This window comes from Delphinus delphis, chromosome 1 (assembly GCF_949987515.2).
Source record: "Delphinus delphis chromosome 1, mDelDel1.2, whole genome shotgun sequence".
NCBI lineage: Eukaryota > Metazoa > Chordata > Mammalia > Artiodactyla > Delphinidae > Delphinus > Delphinus delphis.
The window spans coordinates 29,321,956-29,337,103 of NC_082683.1; the positions used below are offsets into that span (position 1 = coordinate 29,321,956).

Consider the following 15,148-nt stretch of genomic DNA (forward strand, 5'->3'; position numbering starts at 1 on the left):
TTCTAGGGAACTGTAAGTAACAACTCTTCTTTCTATGCTATTGGCCTCTTCATATCATCACTTGGTCGTATCTACCCTTCAGATCCCAGGTACATTTTAAAACAGTTCTCCCTGCAGTGGATTGCAGTGATGACCCCAATTCTTCACCCCTCTCTACATCCCCATCCTTTGCCATGTAATTTTGCAGTGCCCTCCAGCTGCGGGGGCAGGTGACTTGCTCTACCCACGACGTTGGGCTCAACCATGTCAACTGTTTTGGCCAATGGTGTATCAGCAGGCATGACATAAGCAAACACTTGAAATGGAATTGCACACTGGGTTTGTTCTTTTCACCTCTGCCATCGTCATGACGACACGCCTGGGCTAGCCTGCTGGAGGATTGAGAGCCCAGCTACCCCACCATCTCAGCCAAGGCCAGTCGAGATCAGCCAGCAGTCAGCCGACCCCCAAGCAGGTAAGTGATCCAGCTGAGACCAGAACAACTGCCTGGCCAATCTCAGTCGGTCACCGACCCCACAGGCTTGTGAGCTAAATAAATGCTTATTATTTTAAGTCACTAAGTTTTGGGGTGATTTGTTACACAGAATTATTATAGAGATAGATAACTAACGTACCCTTTTCAAGCATACTGAGAGAACCATGATTTTTTTGGGTGGCCACGTGCCAGCCCCAAGACGTGACTCGGGATGGGTGAAAGCCAATGAGTGGCAGTCCCATCCCTATCTGAATGTGTTTAGGGTGGTAGGTGCAGACCCAATGAGCTGTAGAGTGTGGTCTGTTGGAAGGTTACGAGGCAGATTTTCCTCCCTGATAAGAGGCACGAATCACATTAAGAACAATCCCTTTGGCTTCTACCTCTTTCCTTACCACTTCCTGGGGTATCATCATGTGAGGATGTGATGCTTGGAGCTGCAGCAACTTTATTGTGACTATGAGGGGGAAAGTCAAGAGAACTGCAGTGATACTGACCCAGCACCCTGACTCTGCTGAACTGCTAAACCAGCCCTGGAAAGGCCCATCTCCAGACTTCTTGTCAGTGAGATAACTAAGTGGCTACTGCTCCAGTCGATTTGAGTTGGGTTGTCTGTTACTCACAGACAAAACATCCTAATGGAAACAACCCTCAAAGCAAACATAGTCAGTCTGCTATAAAGTGCTTCCCATTCCATGGGTTTGATGACCCACAAGCTGTCCTGTCCCTTTGAAATATCCTGATTCTGGAAGCACACTTCTTACTACTCACTATTCTTCATCAAATTTATACTATGGTTTGACTGAATCCAACCCTGAATCCCTAGTACTAAGTTCTTCTTGACCAAACCAGCTCCATCACTGACTCCCCTAAGTTTTAAAATATTTGTTGAATTGAATATCAAGTTGAATCAAACTATAATTAAATACTACAGGAAAGAGTGTGTTGGGCACTGGAAAGGGGGAAGAAATGAAGATGTTATTCCATCTTCTTTTGAGAAGTTAATAGGGGAGTGAGTGCCCACCCAGAGGTCACTGGTCATCAGAGCTAAGAATCAAGTGATGTGTACATACAGTCAGAACTAGACATGCTTGGGAAGAGGAGGCTCCAGGCCTCAGCCTCCTCTCTGACCAGTCTCACTGGCATCCACCTTCATGCCACAGCATCTTTTCCTCTGCAAAGCCTCCCCCGCTACCCCCATCCAGCCTGGAGGCACCAGGACTGCTGGGCCGTGGTTTATGCCAGTGTCTGTTCTGACTACTCTGTGCCCGTGACACTCCTACAAATCTTCAATATTACCTGCTCACATCTAATTCTTTTCTTCCATTCTGGCCACCAGTTCTCTTCCAAGCAGCCCCTTTGTTCCTGCCTGGACCAACATGGCCGCCTCTGCCTCAGTCTTCCGGCTCCAGGTTCTCCCTCCAACACTCTGTACACTGCTGTCAGTGCCACCTTCTAAAACTCTGCTTTTATTATTCTCTTTCTTTGCTCAACAACACTCAATGGTCCCCGGCTGCTTACAAGGTAAAGTCTGAACCCTGAAGCTAGACAGCAGAGACCTTGCCCACAGCCTCATACGTGCTGTTTATCTGACCTTTTCCTCCTCCCCTCCACACTGGGATCCTTTTCCCTGCCAGGCTGTGCTCTTGATGAGACCGCCATGCACAGTCCCACCTCCTCATCTTGCTCTCACTGTTCCCCCTCCTGCGATGCCTTCATGACTCCTCTCCTTGTCCATCCATCCTCAAGGCCAGGCTCATGTCTCTCCTCCTCTGGTAAATCAGCCCAGACTAGCCAAGGCCATGGAGCTTCCTCTCCCCAGGTGCCTCTAGCTCTGACTGTATGTACGTGTCACTTGGTTCTTAGCTCTGATGGCCTAGAAAGACCAGTGAGCTCTGGGTGTGCACTCACCCCACTTCAATATGACTAACTTCTCTAAAGAAGATGGAATAGCCACATCTTTATTTCTTCTTCCTTACCAGTGCCCAACACATCCTTTCCTGCCATATTTAATTACAGTTTATTTCCATTTTATTTTCAGTTCAATTCAATTCAATTCAACCAAACATTTAAACGTCTACATTGTACCAGGTGCTGTGCTAAACCCCGGAGGTACCAAAGACCCATGGTCCGGAAGCAGAAACTGGCTCAAAGATAGACAACCATTCATAGTGGTATGTTAAGACAGGCAGAACGACAGGGTTGCAGCAACACTGCCAGGACCTGGAGCTGGGCAGAAGTGGCTCTCAATAACTGGGGGCACTGAGTAGGGCTTGGGGTCTCTGCTGTCCAGTATCTACTGCCTGGAGCTTTGGGTATAGCAGGAATTCAGGACATGCTTGTCGAATCCTGAGTTAACTAAATCTCTGATCGTCTTTTCTGAGGGATTCTCTCCCCACTATCCCGACTCCCCATTAGGAGGTAATCAAGAGCTGACATTGAATCACAGGCAGCTGAGAGCTGGAGGGCTCTCTCCAAGCTGGCTGCTGTAGCTCTTGACTTGTCATGTGGGAAGAGCAGGGCCAGATGGGTTAAGTGACTCGCCAAGGTCACTCTCTTAAGAGGCAGGGCTAAGAAATATCTTGGGACTTGAGTCTTTGGAAAGAAAGAGGAGGAGAGGGAACAGCTCTGTGCTGCCCAGCTAGTAAGCGCAGAGCCTGCGTGTATCACGTACTGTTTGGTTTGAGTCCAGAGTCTGCGCTCGTAGCCAGCACAGAGTTGGATGCGTTTGCTGCAGAGGAGAATGTGTGAATGGAGGGTGCTGGTAGGTGTGGGCGTGGCCGTGCGGGCGTGCGTGCAGATTACAGCATGCTGCTGGGGTGGAGGCGGGAGTGTAGGGCAGGTGTGAAGTGGGCTGGGCTGGGTGAGTGTGTACCGGGCTGCAGGGGAGTGCAGGGCGAGCATCAGTGACTAGATGAGGCTTGGGTGTAAGTGTGGACTTTTTCCCCAGGGGCAGCTGAGTTGAGCGAGCAGCAAAGATCCCGATCCTGGGGCTCTGCCACCCTCGTCTCCTGCCCTTGGCCCAGCCAGGCCTGGCTACCCACCTGTGCTGTCGTCATAGACCACGGTGGCCGACCGCCACTTGAGGTACTGGACCAGGTCGAGGATGGCATGGCTGAGAGAGGCGTAGTCCGGGTACAGGTTCACATAGAAGGTGTCTTTGTTGTCCAGTGGGTGGTGCTTCCAGCGCAGCTGGATGTGGGGCACCTCCAGCGCGTTGCAGATGGACTGGACGGCATTGGTGCAGGAGCCCTGGGACGGCCCAAAGATCGCCACCACCCCCAGTGCCAGCTGGTCACAGGCTGCAACAGAAAGAGGGAGGGAGGGATGGTACAGGGGTCAGTGCTGTCTCATCAGGCACCTGGGCATTGGGGGCAGGGGAGCAGTGATCTTGAAAACCCCTCTGAGGTGGGCGACTGATGAGCTCTCTGAATCTCAGTTTCCTCATCTGGAAACTGGGGTTGTAATAGCCCCCACCTTAGAGAATCATAGGGAAGTTGAATGAGATTATGAGTATACACTGTCGGTGGGAATATAAGTTGGTGCAGCCACTATGGAGAACAGTATGGAGGTTCCTTAAAAAGCTAAAAATAGAGCTACCATATGATCCACCAATCCCACTCCTGGGCATATATCCAGAGAATACTCTAATTCGAAAAGATACATACACCCTATTGTTCATTACAGCACTATTTACAATAGTCAAAACATGGACACAATCTGAATGTCCATCGACAGATGAATGGATAAAGAAGGTGTGGCGCGCGCACACACACACACACACACACACACACACACACACACACACACTATGGAATATTACTCAGCCATAAAAAATGAAATAATGCCATTTGCAGCAACATGGGTGGACCTAGAGATTATCATACTAAGTGAAGTAAGCTAGACAGAGGAAGACGAATATCATGTAATATCGCTTATATGTGAAATCTAAAAAAATGATACAAACGAACTTATTTACAAAACAGAAATAGACCCACAGACATAGAAAACAAACTTATGGTTGCCAAAGGGGAAAGAGGGGGAGGGATAAATTAGGAGTTTGGGATTAACAGATATACTCTACTAATACAAAATAGATAACCAACAAGGACCTACTGCATAGCACAGGGAACTATACTCAATAGTTTATATGTATGTGTATATATATGTGTGTGAGTGTGTGTATAACAGAATCACTTTGCTCTACACCTGAATCTAACACAACTATACTTCAATAAAAAAGAAAAGACACAGCATAGCACTCGTGAAATAGAAATGACGATTACTTTTATGTTACCATCTCTGTGATTAGCATCACCAGCTCTGTACCTGGTCCTGTTCTGGGGGGAACGTTGAGAAACATATAGGAATAAAACACCTACCTGCTGGTGACTCTTAAACCTCCAGCCCCACCTGTTCCCTGGCATCCAACTTGTACATCTCACCTCTCACTCACCATCACTATTTGGATGTCTAATTTGCATCTCAGATCTAACGTGTCCAAAATGTCACCCCTTATTCTCCTCCCAGCCTCCCGCATCCCAGTAAATGGCAGCTCCACTGTCTCAGTGTCTTATGTCCCAAACCCTGGTTTTGTCTTGACTCCTTTCCTCTCATATCCCACATCTCAGCCCATCAGCAACTCCTGCTGCCTCTCTGTGGGACGCCGCCAGGAAGGAGCTGGATCCTTGGTCCCGAGGAAGGCGAAGTTACATTGTTGCATCTTGCTTGCACTACCCGGGAGTGCCGCGTAAGGCGCCACGCGTGCATCCCGTGGGTTGTAGGCGTAGCAATAGATTGTCACATGTACTGACACACACCAATCCAGGGCTATTGTGTGGACCTGCTGGCCAGTATAAAGCCTGCCATATTCTGCTGCGTAGGGTCTTCCTTCCATCTTTCTTCAACTAAGCTGTGCTCCAATAAAGTGTGATACGAGAAGAATCTTGCGTGTGGTGACTCGTCATTCTGCTGGTCAGAAGCGGCTCGCCGCAAGTGGTGCCGAAACCCGGGAACTTCGTTGCACCCTGCATGGAGGACCGATTCAGAACTCGACACACGGAGTGAACCGGTAATCTTGCCGGTAAGTAGCTTTTGTGCCTTGCGCTATCTTGTTGTGTGTGTAATGGTGTAAATCTTTTAGTGAAGGTCAGTACAAGTACATAATGGGGAATACTCATGTTAACCCCACGGCAAATTTTTATGAGCCGATACAGCTACTTCTACGGGATCGGGGGTTGACGTTATCTCACAAGACTATTGGCCGTTTACTGAATGATATAGATCAAGCAGCGCCATGGTTTGGAGTTTCAGGTACTTTGACAATCCCTTCATGGGAGAAATTAGGAAAGGATTTACACCGTTTTCATGAGGAGGGTAAACTGTGCTGTGGGACTTTCCCTTTGTGAAATTTAGTTCGATCTTGTTTGAAGGAGGGAAAGTGTACAGACATAGTGAAACAAGCGACGCAAGTTTTGCGGTCATATCAAGATAGTGCTTCTGAAGCAGGCAGTCATAAAGCTACAGATGATAGGCCTACAAAAAAAGAATTAGTAGATAATAAGGAGAAAGTGTGTGTTAAGAAAAAGTTAAAATCTAAACAACCAGACGCCCAAGAGACTGGGCGAGAATCATTGTATCCACTATTGTCTGGCTTGCAAGCCATGTATTTATCAGAGGATGAGGAACTGGATCCTGCTGACGCTGCAGAGTTGGCAGAAGCTGCTGCAAAATATGAGGAGGAGCATTATGGCCCTTTTGGGGCTTTGTCCCCTGCCTTAGGGAATGCTGCTCAACCTAGGCGTTCTGCGCCTTCCATTCCTCCCCCAAAAAGTACTTTTATTCCCCGCGAGGCTTGGTACCAAGTTCCTTTTTCTTCTTTGTCCAATGCATTTCCAGTCTTTGAAGATCCGGCTACACGCCAGCGATATTATGATATGATAGATCATAAATTAATTAGAGATCTTGCAGAAGCTTCCAAACGAGATGGCATTTCTGCTAATTATACCATTATGCTTTTACAACGGCTTACAAGAAATGCCTTGACCCCTACTGACTGACAAGATATTGCTCGTGCGTGTTTAACGATGGGGCAATATTTAGACTGGAAGTCTATTGTTTCTGATTTGGCTCACAGTCAAGCAAGGGAAAATGCTGCAAATGGGCAGCCTGCCTGAAATGTAGATATGTTACTAGGCCAAGGACAGTGGATAAATAACCAGACTGTGTTCCCTGTACAAGTTTATAATCAAATAAATGAGATTAATATACGTGCTTGGCGAGCCCTCCCAAATAAAGGGGAAGTGTCAGGGAATTTAACAAAAATAATACAGGGAGGCACAGAGCCATTTTCTGATTTTGTAGCCCGGATGATAAAAGCGGCGGAAAAAATTTTTGGTAATATGGATGAGGCGATGCCTCTAGTAAAACAACTTGTTTATGAACAATGTACAAAAAAATGCCGCCGAGCCATTACACCTTTTAAAGAAAAAGACATTGAAGTGTGGATAAAAGCTTGCAGGGAGATTAGAGGCCCTTTATCTAATACAGGGCTTGCCGCCACGGTAATGGCACCTTACATAATGTAAGCGGGGAGGTTAAATTAACTAATAAAAGTCAAATATATAAATTAAAAATACGTAATATACTAAATTCTTTGCATAATTATTCCAAGCCTGCAGCTGTGATATGTGTACAACCCCCTTTTATGTTTTTATTGTCTAATGATACAGAAGGATGTAATAAAGACGTTTCTTACTGGATTTCACAATGTTGGAATGGAACAATCGTGCAGACTGCTGTAGTACTACGTATACCTACATTTGTTCCCATTCCAGTTAAGGCAGATCCCGCTACTTTTCCATTAGTTAATTTGGTGAGGCAGCGGCGAGATTTTGGGATTACTGCTGCACTTATAATTGCCTTAACTGCTTCTGTGACGGCGGCCGCCACTGCTGCTGCAGCAATGGTGAATCAGGTACAATCAGCTGCTGTAATTAATGGTATAGTAAAGCAAACGTCGCTAGCATTAGAAAATCAGAATCGCTTTAATACACATTTACATGCTGGCATTTTATCTTTGAATCAACGGATGGATTTGCTGGAGGATGCCTTTGAAGAATTGTATGATATGCTTCAGCTTGGTTGTGTTGCTAAATTTAATCATCTTTGTGTTACTCCCTATAAAATTATAAGACGCTTGAACCAAAGTAAATTGATTGGAGAATATTTAAAAGGAAATTGGTCCGAAGAAGCAGAGAGACTGCTGTTTGAACAACGATTACAGATTATTCATCTTAATACTACTGAGTTACACCCTGTCTCTTTTGGGAATTTCGCTTCATGGCTATCCTCTACTTTTCTTTTCTTTAAAGAATGGGTAGGTATGGGGGCTTTTGGCATCCTTTGTGCAGTGGGGATTGCACTATGCCTATGGTTGGTGTGTCGTCTGAAACGTAAGTCACACACACAAAAGATCATGTTGATGCAAGCCTTGGTGGCCATTGAAAACGGCCAGCCTGCCGGTGCCTGGATCTCCCTGCTAAACAAGTCCTAGTGGTTGCCCCTGCACAAGATGGCCATGAGCCATTACACTCCTAGTGGGAGCCTCTGCGAAATCAGCCCTTGCACCCCGCGCTGTAAGCAACATTACACTATGGGAGGGTGATTTCTGCCGCCCATGACAATAGCCCTTGAACAGCCATGTCCCCTTGGGGACAAGACTTGTACGGGCGACCGTCGTGTGGTCTAAGGACTTAAACAAAAAGGGGGAGATGTGGGACGCCGCCAGGAAGGAGCTGGATCCTTGGTCCCGAGGAAGGCGAAGTTACATTGTTACATCTTGCTTGCACTACCCGGGAGTGCCGCGTAAGGCGCCACGCGTGCATCCCGTGGGTTGTAGGCGTAGCAATAGATTGTCACATGTACTGACACACACCAATCCAGGGCTATTGTGTGGACCTGCTGGCCAGTATAAAGCCTGCCATATTCTGCTGCGTAGGGTCTTCCTTCCATCTTTCTTCAACTAAGCTGTGCTCCAATAAAGTGTGATACGAGAAGAATCTTGCGTGTGGTGACTCGTCATTCTGCTGGTCAGAAGCGGCTCGCCGCACCTCTCCTTCAAAGCATATCAGAATCTGACCACTTCTCTCCACTCCCACCCCCGTCCAAGCCACCATCATCTTTTGCTTGCCTTACTGCAGAAGCCTCCTCACCAGTTCTGGCTTCCTCCGTAATCCTCCTGCCATCTTACCTTTCACCACCTAAGGTGGATGACATCACTCCTTTGCTCCAAGGGCTCCCGCTTCACTCAGTCTCGAAGCCAAAGTCCTTACAGTGATTAATGAGGCCCTACTTGTTGCAGCTCTTCCCCACCCTATCCCCGTCACCACTACCACTTTCTGGCTTCCTCTCACATCCTTCTCCCCTTCCTCACATCACTCAAGCCCCACTGGCTTCCACGATGCTCCTCAAACATGCTTAGCACACTCATGCCTCAGGGCCTTTGCACGTGCTGTCCCCTTTGGCTGGAATGCTCTTCCCTCAGGTATCCACATGACTCCTTCCTTCCCTTCCTCCAGGTCTCTGCATCTTTGTGTCTTATTAGAAACACATCACTACCCAACCTGTAATAGCAATCCCTGTCCAACCACACTCCTGAAAACCCACACCTGCTTTGTTTCTTTATCTATTAAATGACCACTGAAGTCTTGGTCATTTGTTGACTTTCTCCTCCCACTAGAATGTGGTAAGCTCCAGAGAGGCAAGGGCTTGATCTGTGTTGTTTATTGCTGTTTCAACAGTGCTTAAATCTGGTCTGAGTAGGTGCTGAGTGAATGGATGCTGAATCCCTGCCTTCAAACAGCTCACATTCCTGGGGGAGGCCCAAGGCCTCAGGCAGGTCAGACTGCAGATGCTTCTGGGAAGGGCAAGCATCAGCGGGCACAGCAGCGCGTGAAATGAGCAGAAATGAGGGCAGCTGGGCCTCAAAGCGGGGCATAGGCTTGCAGGGATTGTGTCTAAAAGATCCATAAAGTGGGACCTCTCAGGGGCAGTCAGGGGCTCCCCAGGAGCCACTGCCCTTTCTCTGGCAACTGTCTCTAGTTTTCCTTTGGGCTCCACTGCCTTTCCCACTTCCAATCCCGGAGGAGTAGTGCTAGGGACCCAGACACCAGCCGACTGCTCGCTCACCGCCCCCAGGCCACAGACATTGGTTTGGAGGATGGTCATGTGACCAGTTGGAGCCAATGGGATGGCATGAGACCTCCCACTGAAAAGGGGGAACTTCCTGCTATAACTGGACCTGGGAGGAGGTAAGATGGGGAGGTGGAATAGCCCTCTGTGCTCACAGAAAAAGCACAGTGCTTGCGTGTGAATGGAGTCAGTGTGGGGGACAGAAGAGCTAAGAGAGAGAAAGAAATGTGAGACCCATGATCAAGTGGAACCCTGGACTTTGGTTACATGGACCAATATATTCTCTGTTTGCTTAAGCAAGTTAGGATTTGGCTTTCTGTCACTTGCAACCATCAGTGGAGCATCAGTACACCCACCAGCCTGTGGCCATGGGAATGACACCATGTGCACACATATGAACATATGATGCATGTAGGAGGAGGCAAGACATGGACACACAGTGGATTCAGACACATCCTGGCTGCCTCAAGAGCCTCTGGGAATGACCTACTGGGCTCAGGCTCACCCCTAAGATTTGCAAGGCCCAGGGCCAAAGAACAAAGAGAGGTCCACATACCAAGTGGCTAAATATTTAAATGTTTTTAAGTCAAGCTAACAAACTGTTATATAAAACATGCGCTTTTCTCCTACCTTGGCAAATACGCCTTCCTAACAACCTGTAAAGTCAGGTGAGAACGGAGACTTCTCCTACTCAGTGATGTGGGGAGACAAGGCACCAGCCTCTACACTGCCCCCTCCTCTTTGACCACTGGTTCCACCCTGAACCATAAAGGGCCTTGAACTTTCCATGCGGACACCCCACTGTCCACACTCCTTGCAAACAGCTGTCTCTTGGTCACCCCTACATAGGGCCTAGGAGTGTGACCATGGGAGTGTGGTTCTCCCTCCAGAGGACAGGCCAGGGCAGAGGCTCGTGCAGGCCTAGAGATGGGCACAGAGCCAAGTGGGCAGGAAATTCAGGGTTCTAGATACTTGGAGCAAAGACTAGAAGGGCAGGGCACAGGCTCCTGGTGGGCAAGTCCCCTTGGTCTGACTGACCCCTTGTACTCAGAGGAGACATCAACCAGGGGAGGGTTCGGGAAGCCCCTCCAAAGCACAGGCCCTGGGAAAGAGCCCCTCTTGCCTGGGCTACGGGATCCAAAGATACAGGGTGGTTTGAATCGGTCATAATGTATGGTCTTCAGGGTATTCTTCCTCTCCACTGACATCCACCTCTCCTCCCTTACCGCCTCCTAGGAATAGGAGATATTGTATAATTTAGTTATTTCTCCTGAAATTTGTACTTCCCCCAAGAACATCAGAGAATGCCACTTATGGTCTGGGTGAAAGAGCACTCTGGGGGGTAGGCTAGTTACTGCCAGGAGTCTGATGGAAGCCCCTGGAACACGGGACAGCACAGCCATGTGTGGAAGGAAGCAGGCCCAGCACAGAGGGCATCTCCTGTGTGACCAGGATTCCTCATGGCCAATGCCAAGTGCAAGAGAGGACATACAATGGGGCACATGGTGCCTTCCTGGTGCTCCTACAGTGGTGGGACTGGAGATCAAGTCTGGGAAGCACTGTTTCGTCCCTGCTATTGTCACCCTAGAGTGACAGCACTCTGTGTGACTGTGTGTGACATGAACCCCAGAGATAATAAATGCTTCCAAAATTGGAACTCTAGGTTTGTTGGTAAATGGTCCAATTTGGGGACAGTTCTCCTTTTCAGGGCCTGTGCCCCAAGGGGGCCATGCCCTGACCTATACTCTCACTGCCCATTCATGTTGTTCTTCTGTTCTCTGGGTTTACTGAATGTCTCTCTGACCACTCGTCCCCTTATGAGCAGGTGCTCCCTGAGCATTTTGTAGCCATAGAGACTGGACACCAATACGGAAGAGATGACGATAGTGCGGGACAGCCATCCAGGCCTGGTCACTCCCTCTTGCCCAAACCTGAAGATGCAGGCACCCTGTGAAATCTGTGGGTGTCTCTCATGCTCTACCTCCTCTTTCTGTTTTGAACCTCCTAGCGGTCCTCTGATGTCCCTGGTTTCCAGTCTACTATCTACTGTCTCTACTCTTTTTCTTTTCCTTCTAGGACCTTCTGATTGATGACTTGGTTGAATAACTTCTGCGTCTCATTCCCTCCCACTACCCCCTCCAAGAACCTGTCTTTTGCATTTTCTGCTTTGATCCATACCCTTAAGCAGGCAGACAAATGCTGCCCTGCCACCTCCACCCTCACCCAGCCCAGCTGCTTAGGTCATGCCCGCTGCCCAGGCCCGAGGTCTGGGGATCCTGTTTGACTGAGAGTGGACCCACCACAAATTATGATGATGCAGAGGATTGTACGAGGGATCTTGAAGGAAGTGATTTTGATTTTGACATCGATTGTGATGATGATGAAGGTAACTGTAATGATAGCTGTGACGGTCCTGATGGTGAAGACCATATTGCGAAGCTGTTGATGATCATGGTGATGGCACTGGTGAGGGTGGAAAGTGATGATGTTATAACAACAGTGGGATGGTGGTGAGGAGACTCATGATGATAAATATGTCAATGTCACGACAGTAATGGTGATGATGACGGTAGGAACGATGACGGTGATGTAAGTGCTGATGAGAAGGAGGTGATGACAATGTTGATGGTGATGACAGTAATGGTGGTGATGATGTTGGTGGTGATGAGAGGTGATGATGAAGATGCTGATGCTATGACAGTGATGGTGATGTTGGCAAGGATGTGAATGGGGTTGATAACAATTTTGATGGTGTTGACAGGATTGGTCATGATGATGTTAATGTCATGACTGTAACAGGGATGAGGATAGCAGGAATGGTGGTGATGATGTGCTGGTATTGATGAGGTTGGTGATGATGAAGATGTTGCTGTCACTGCAGTGATTCTGATGATGATAGTAGGGGTGATGACAGTGGTGTTGATGTGAAGAGTGGAGGTGATACCATGGCTGACAGTGATAACAGTAACTGTGGTGACACTGCATTGGTTTTGATAGTGGTGACGACAGTGGGATATGATCATAAAGACCACACTAGGTTAAAATTCTCCCAGAGATGCAATGATTAGATCTCACTGCTGGGCGGCAGGAGGCATCAGTCCTGCCCTTCACCTACTTCTTCTCCATGGCCTCTCTCCACATCCCTTTTCCTATCCCTCCCATGTTCCTTCCACCCTCTGAGGAGCTTCCAGCCTGGAAGAACATCGCTGCCCCAAAGGGACCAGGGTAGGGTTAGAGCAGCAGCCGCCGCGGCAGCTTTATCTCCAGATGTTTCCAGGGCAGCAGCCAACTCTTGTTCTGGCAGCCCTGAGCACACACAATGGTAATTACATTATTTGTGGCTTCAGTTTTGAATCCATTTTCTGGTCATTTTATAGTAACTCAGTGGTTCACAGTCATTGCAGGAGTCTACAGCCTGAATGCAGCTCCCCCCCCCCCATACCCCCTTTGCATGGCAATTGTAGTTATAGCAAAAATTATCCCGATCAATTTGTGTCTTAAAAGGAATTGAGCAGCCCAGAGAATAAATGGAGGCAGAGGAGCCTGGGGAGGGCTGGGTCGATTCCAGCCCCACTCCGGTCAGGCTTGGAAGAAAACACAGACGTTCTCTGGGTTGTTGGCTCGGGCACAGCCTGGCAGTCACTGATCTTTTAATTTTCCACAAAACATTTAAAACTAAAGACAATAAGTGAAAGTCCCTGTTAATGGGGAAAGGCCTCCTGGGCCTCATGTGGAGGAAAGGACTAATTCAACCAGAGCTGGCAGGGCAGGTGGTGTCAGGCCTCTGCATGCCCTCAACCCACATGGCCTACGGTGGCTGGATCCAGCTGTGATGAGAACCTCTGCCTAGGGAAAATGAATCTCATTGGGTTAATTAGAATGAGGCCCAAGCTCACCCCTCTGGAAGAGTCCTAATGATGCTCCCGAGGAATACATTTTTAAAAACCAAAGATCAAAAGAAAAAATAAAGATCACAGAACACGGGGTTCCCCGAGGGATGGAGGGTCCCCAATGGGCAGCATAATCCAACAGCAGAAATGCCTCCAGGGTCAGACAGGGGTGCTTCTCACCACAGGAGGGGTCTGTCTTAGGTGTATTATCAAAAGGACATTAAGGGAGAGTGACAGTGGAGAGGAGCCACTTACATTGTTTTATTAAGATATAATACAATTCAGTAAAGTGCATTAATTTTAAGCACAGAATTTTATGAATTTTTACATATAACTGAACTCATGTAACTACTACTTAGATCAAAACACAGCACATTTCCAACACCTAAGAAGGTTCTGTCTTCCCCTTTCCAGTTCATATCCCTCTTCCAGAGGTGATCACTGTTCATTCACTCAAAAACACGTCTGTGAGCCTCATCTGTGATGGTGTGCGTAGCAAGAGCTGGTTCTGTTTTTATTGCTGATTCAATTCCATTGTATAACTGTACGCCCCACCTATCCATTCTTCTGCTGACGGACCTTTCATTTATTTCCAACTTTTGGCTATTGTCAAGAAAGTGGCTAGGAACAACCTTCCAGACATACATTTCACTTTAGTAGATACTTCCAAACAGTTCTCCCGAGAAGTTGAACCAGTTTTCATTCCCACCAGCATTGTGTAGAAAAAATAAACCTCACCTCCTACCTCCCACCCGACCCAGAAAATCAATCTGAGATAGATCATAGAGTTAACTATGAAAGATAAAACAATAGAGCTTCCAGAAGAGAACGTAAGAGAATATCTTCATGACCTTAGGATAGACAAAAACAGAACACAAAAGGCATTAGTCATCATGGAAAATATTGATAAATTGGACTCCTTTAAATGAAAAAGTTTGCTCCTCAAAAGATACTACCAAGAGAGTGAAAAGGCATGCTCATCTGTAACAGATATATGCAATATGTATATCCAGCAAAGGACACATAGCCAGAATATATAAAAGACTCACACAAATCAATATGAAAATGACAAGCAACTCAATTTGCAAAAGTGGTTGAAAGCCTCCAAAAGGCCCTCCAAGGAAGGGAAGCTCCAAATGATCTCTCAGTATCTGAAAAGATGCTCAACATCTCTGGTCATCAGGGAAATACAAAATAAAACCACAGTGAGACATCCACCACATAAACCACCGAAAATAAAATGGACTTTACCACGAGTTAGCAACGATGTGGAGCAGCTACCACCGTCTTGCATGACCGGGGGGAGTGCCAACTGGTACAGCAACTTTGCAAAACTGTTAGGCTGAACATATGCACATTGGATGACCTCACATTTCCACTCCTGGGTATGTATCCAACGAAAAACGTGCGCGTTTGTGCGCCAAAAGACATCGATGAGAATGTTCATAGCAGAACGACTCTGTGGCCTTAAATGGAAACAACTCAGATGCTCAACAGTAAATTTGATTTTTTAAAACGGTGGTCTATTCATATAACGGAACACTACACGACAATGAAGAACAAGAGACTACTGTTACATCCCACAATATAGATG

At 47.5% G+C, this 15,148-nt stretch overlaps 1 protein-coding gene across 2 annotated transcripts in view; it reads right to left on the reverse strand.

Moving 5' to 3' along the window:
* The window catches only part of GRIK3 (glutamate ionotropic receptor kainate type subunit 3), a 235,930-nt gene that overhangs the window by 74,299 nt on the left and 146,483 nt on the right, over nucleotides 1-15,148 (reverse strand). For both annotated transcript variants that reach the window (XM_060003821.1, XM_060003812.1), the window contains exon 3: nucleotides 3,517-3,774. In XM_060003821.1, the coding sequence (XP_059859804.1) occupies nucleotides 3,517-3,774 (258 nt within the window). The remainder of the gene's footprint in view (nucleotides 1-3,516; nucleotides 3,775-15,148) is intronic.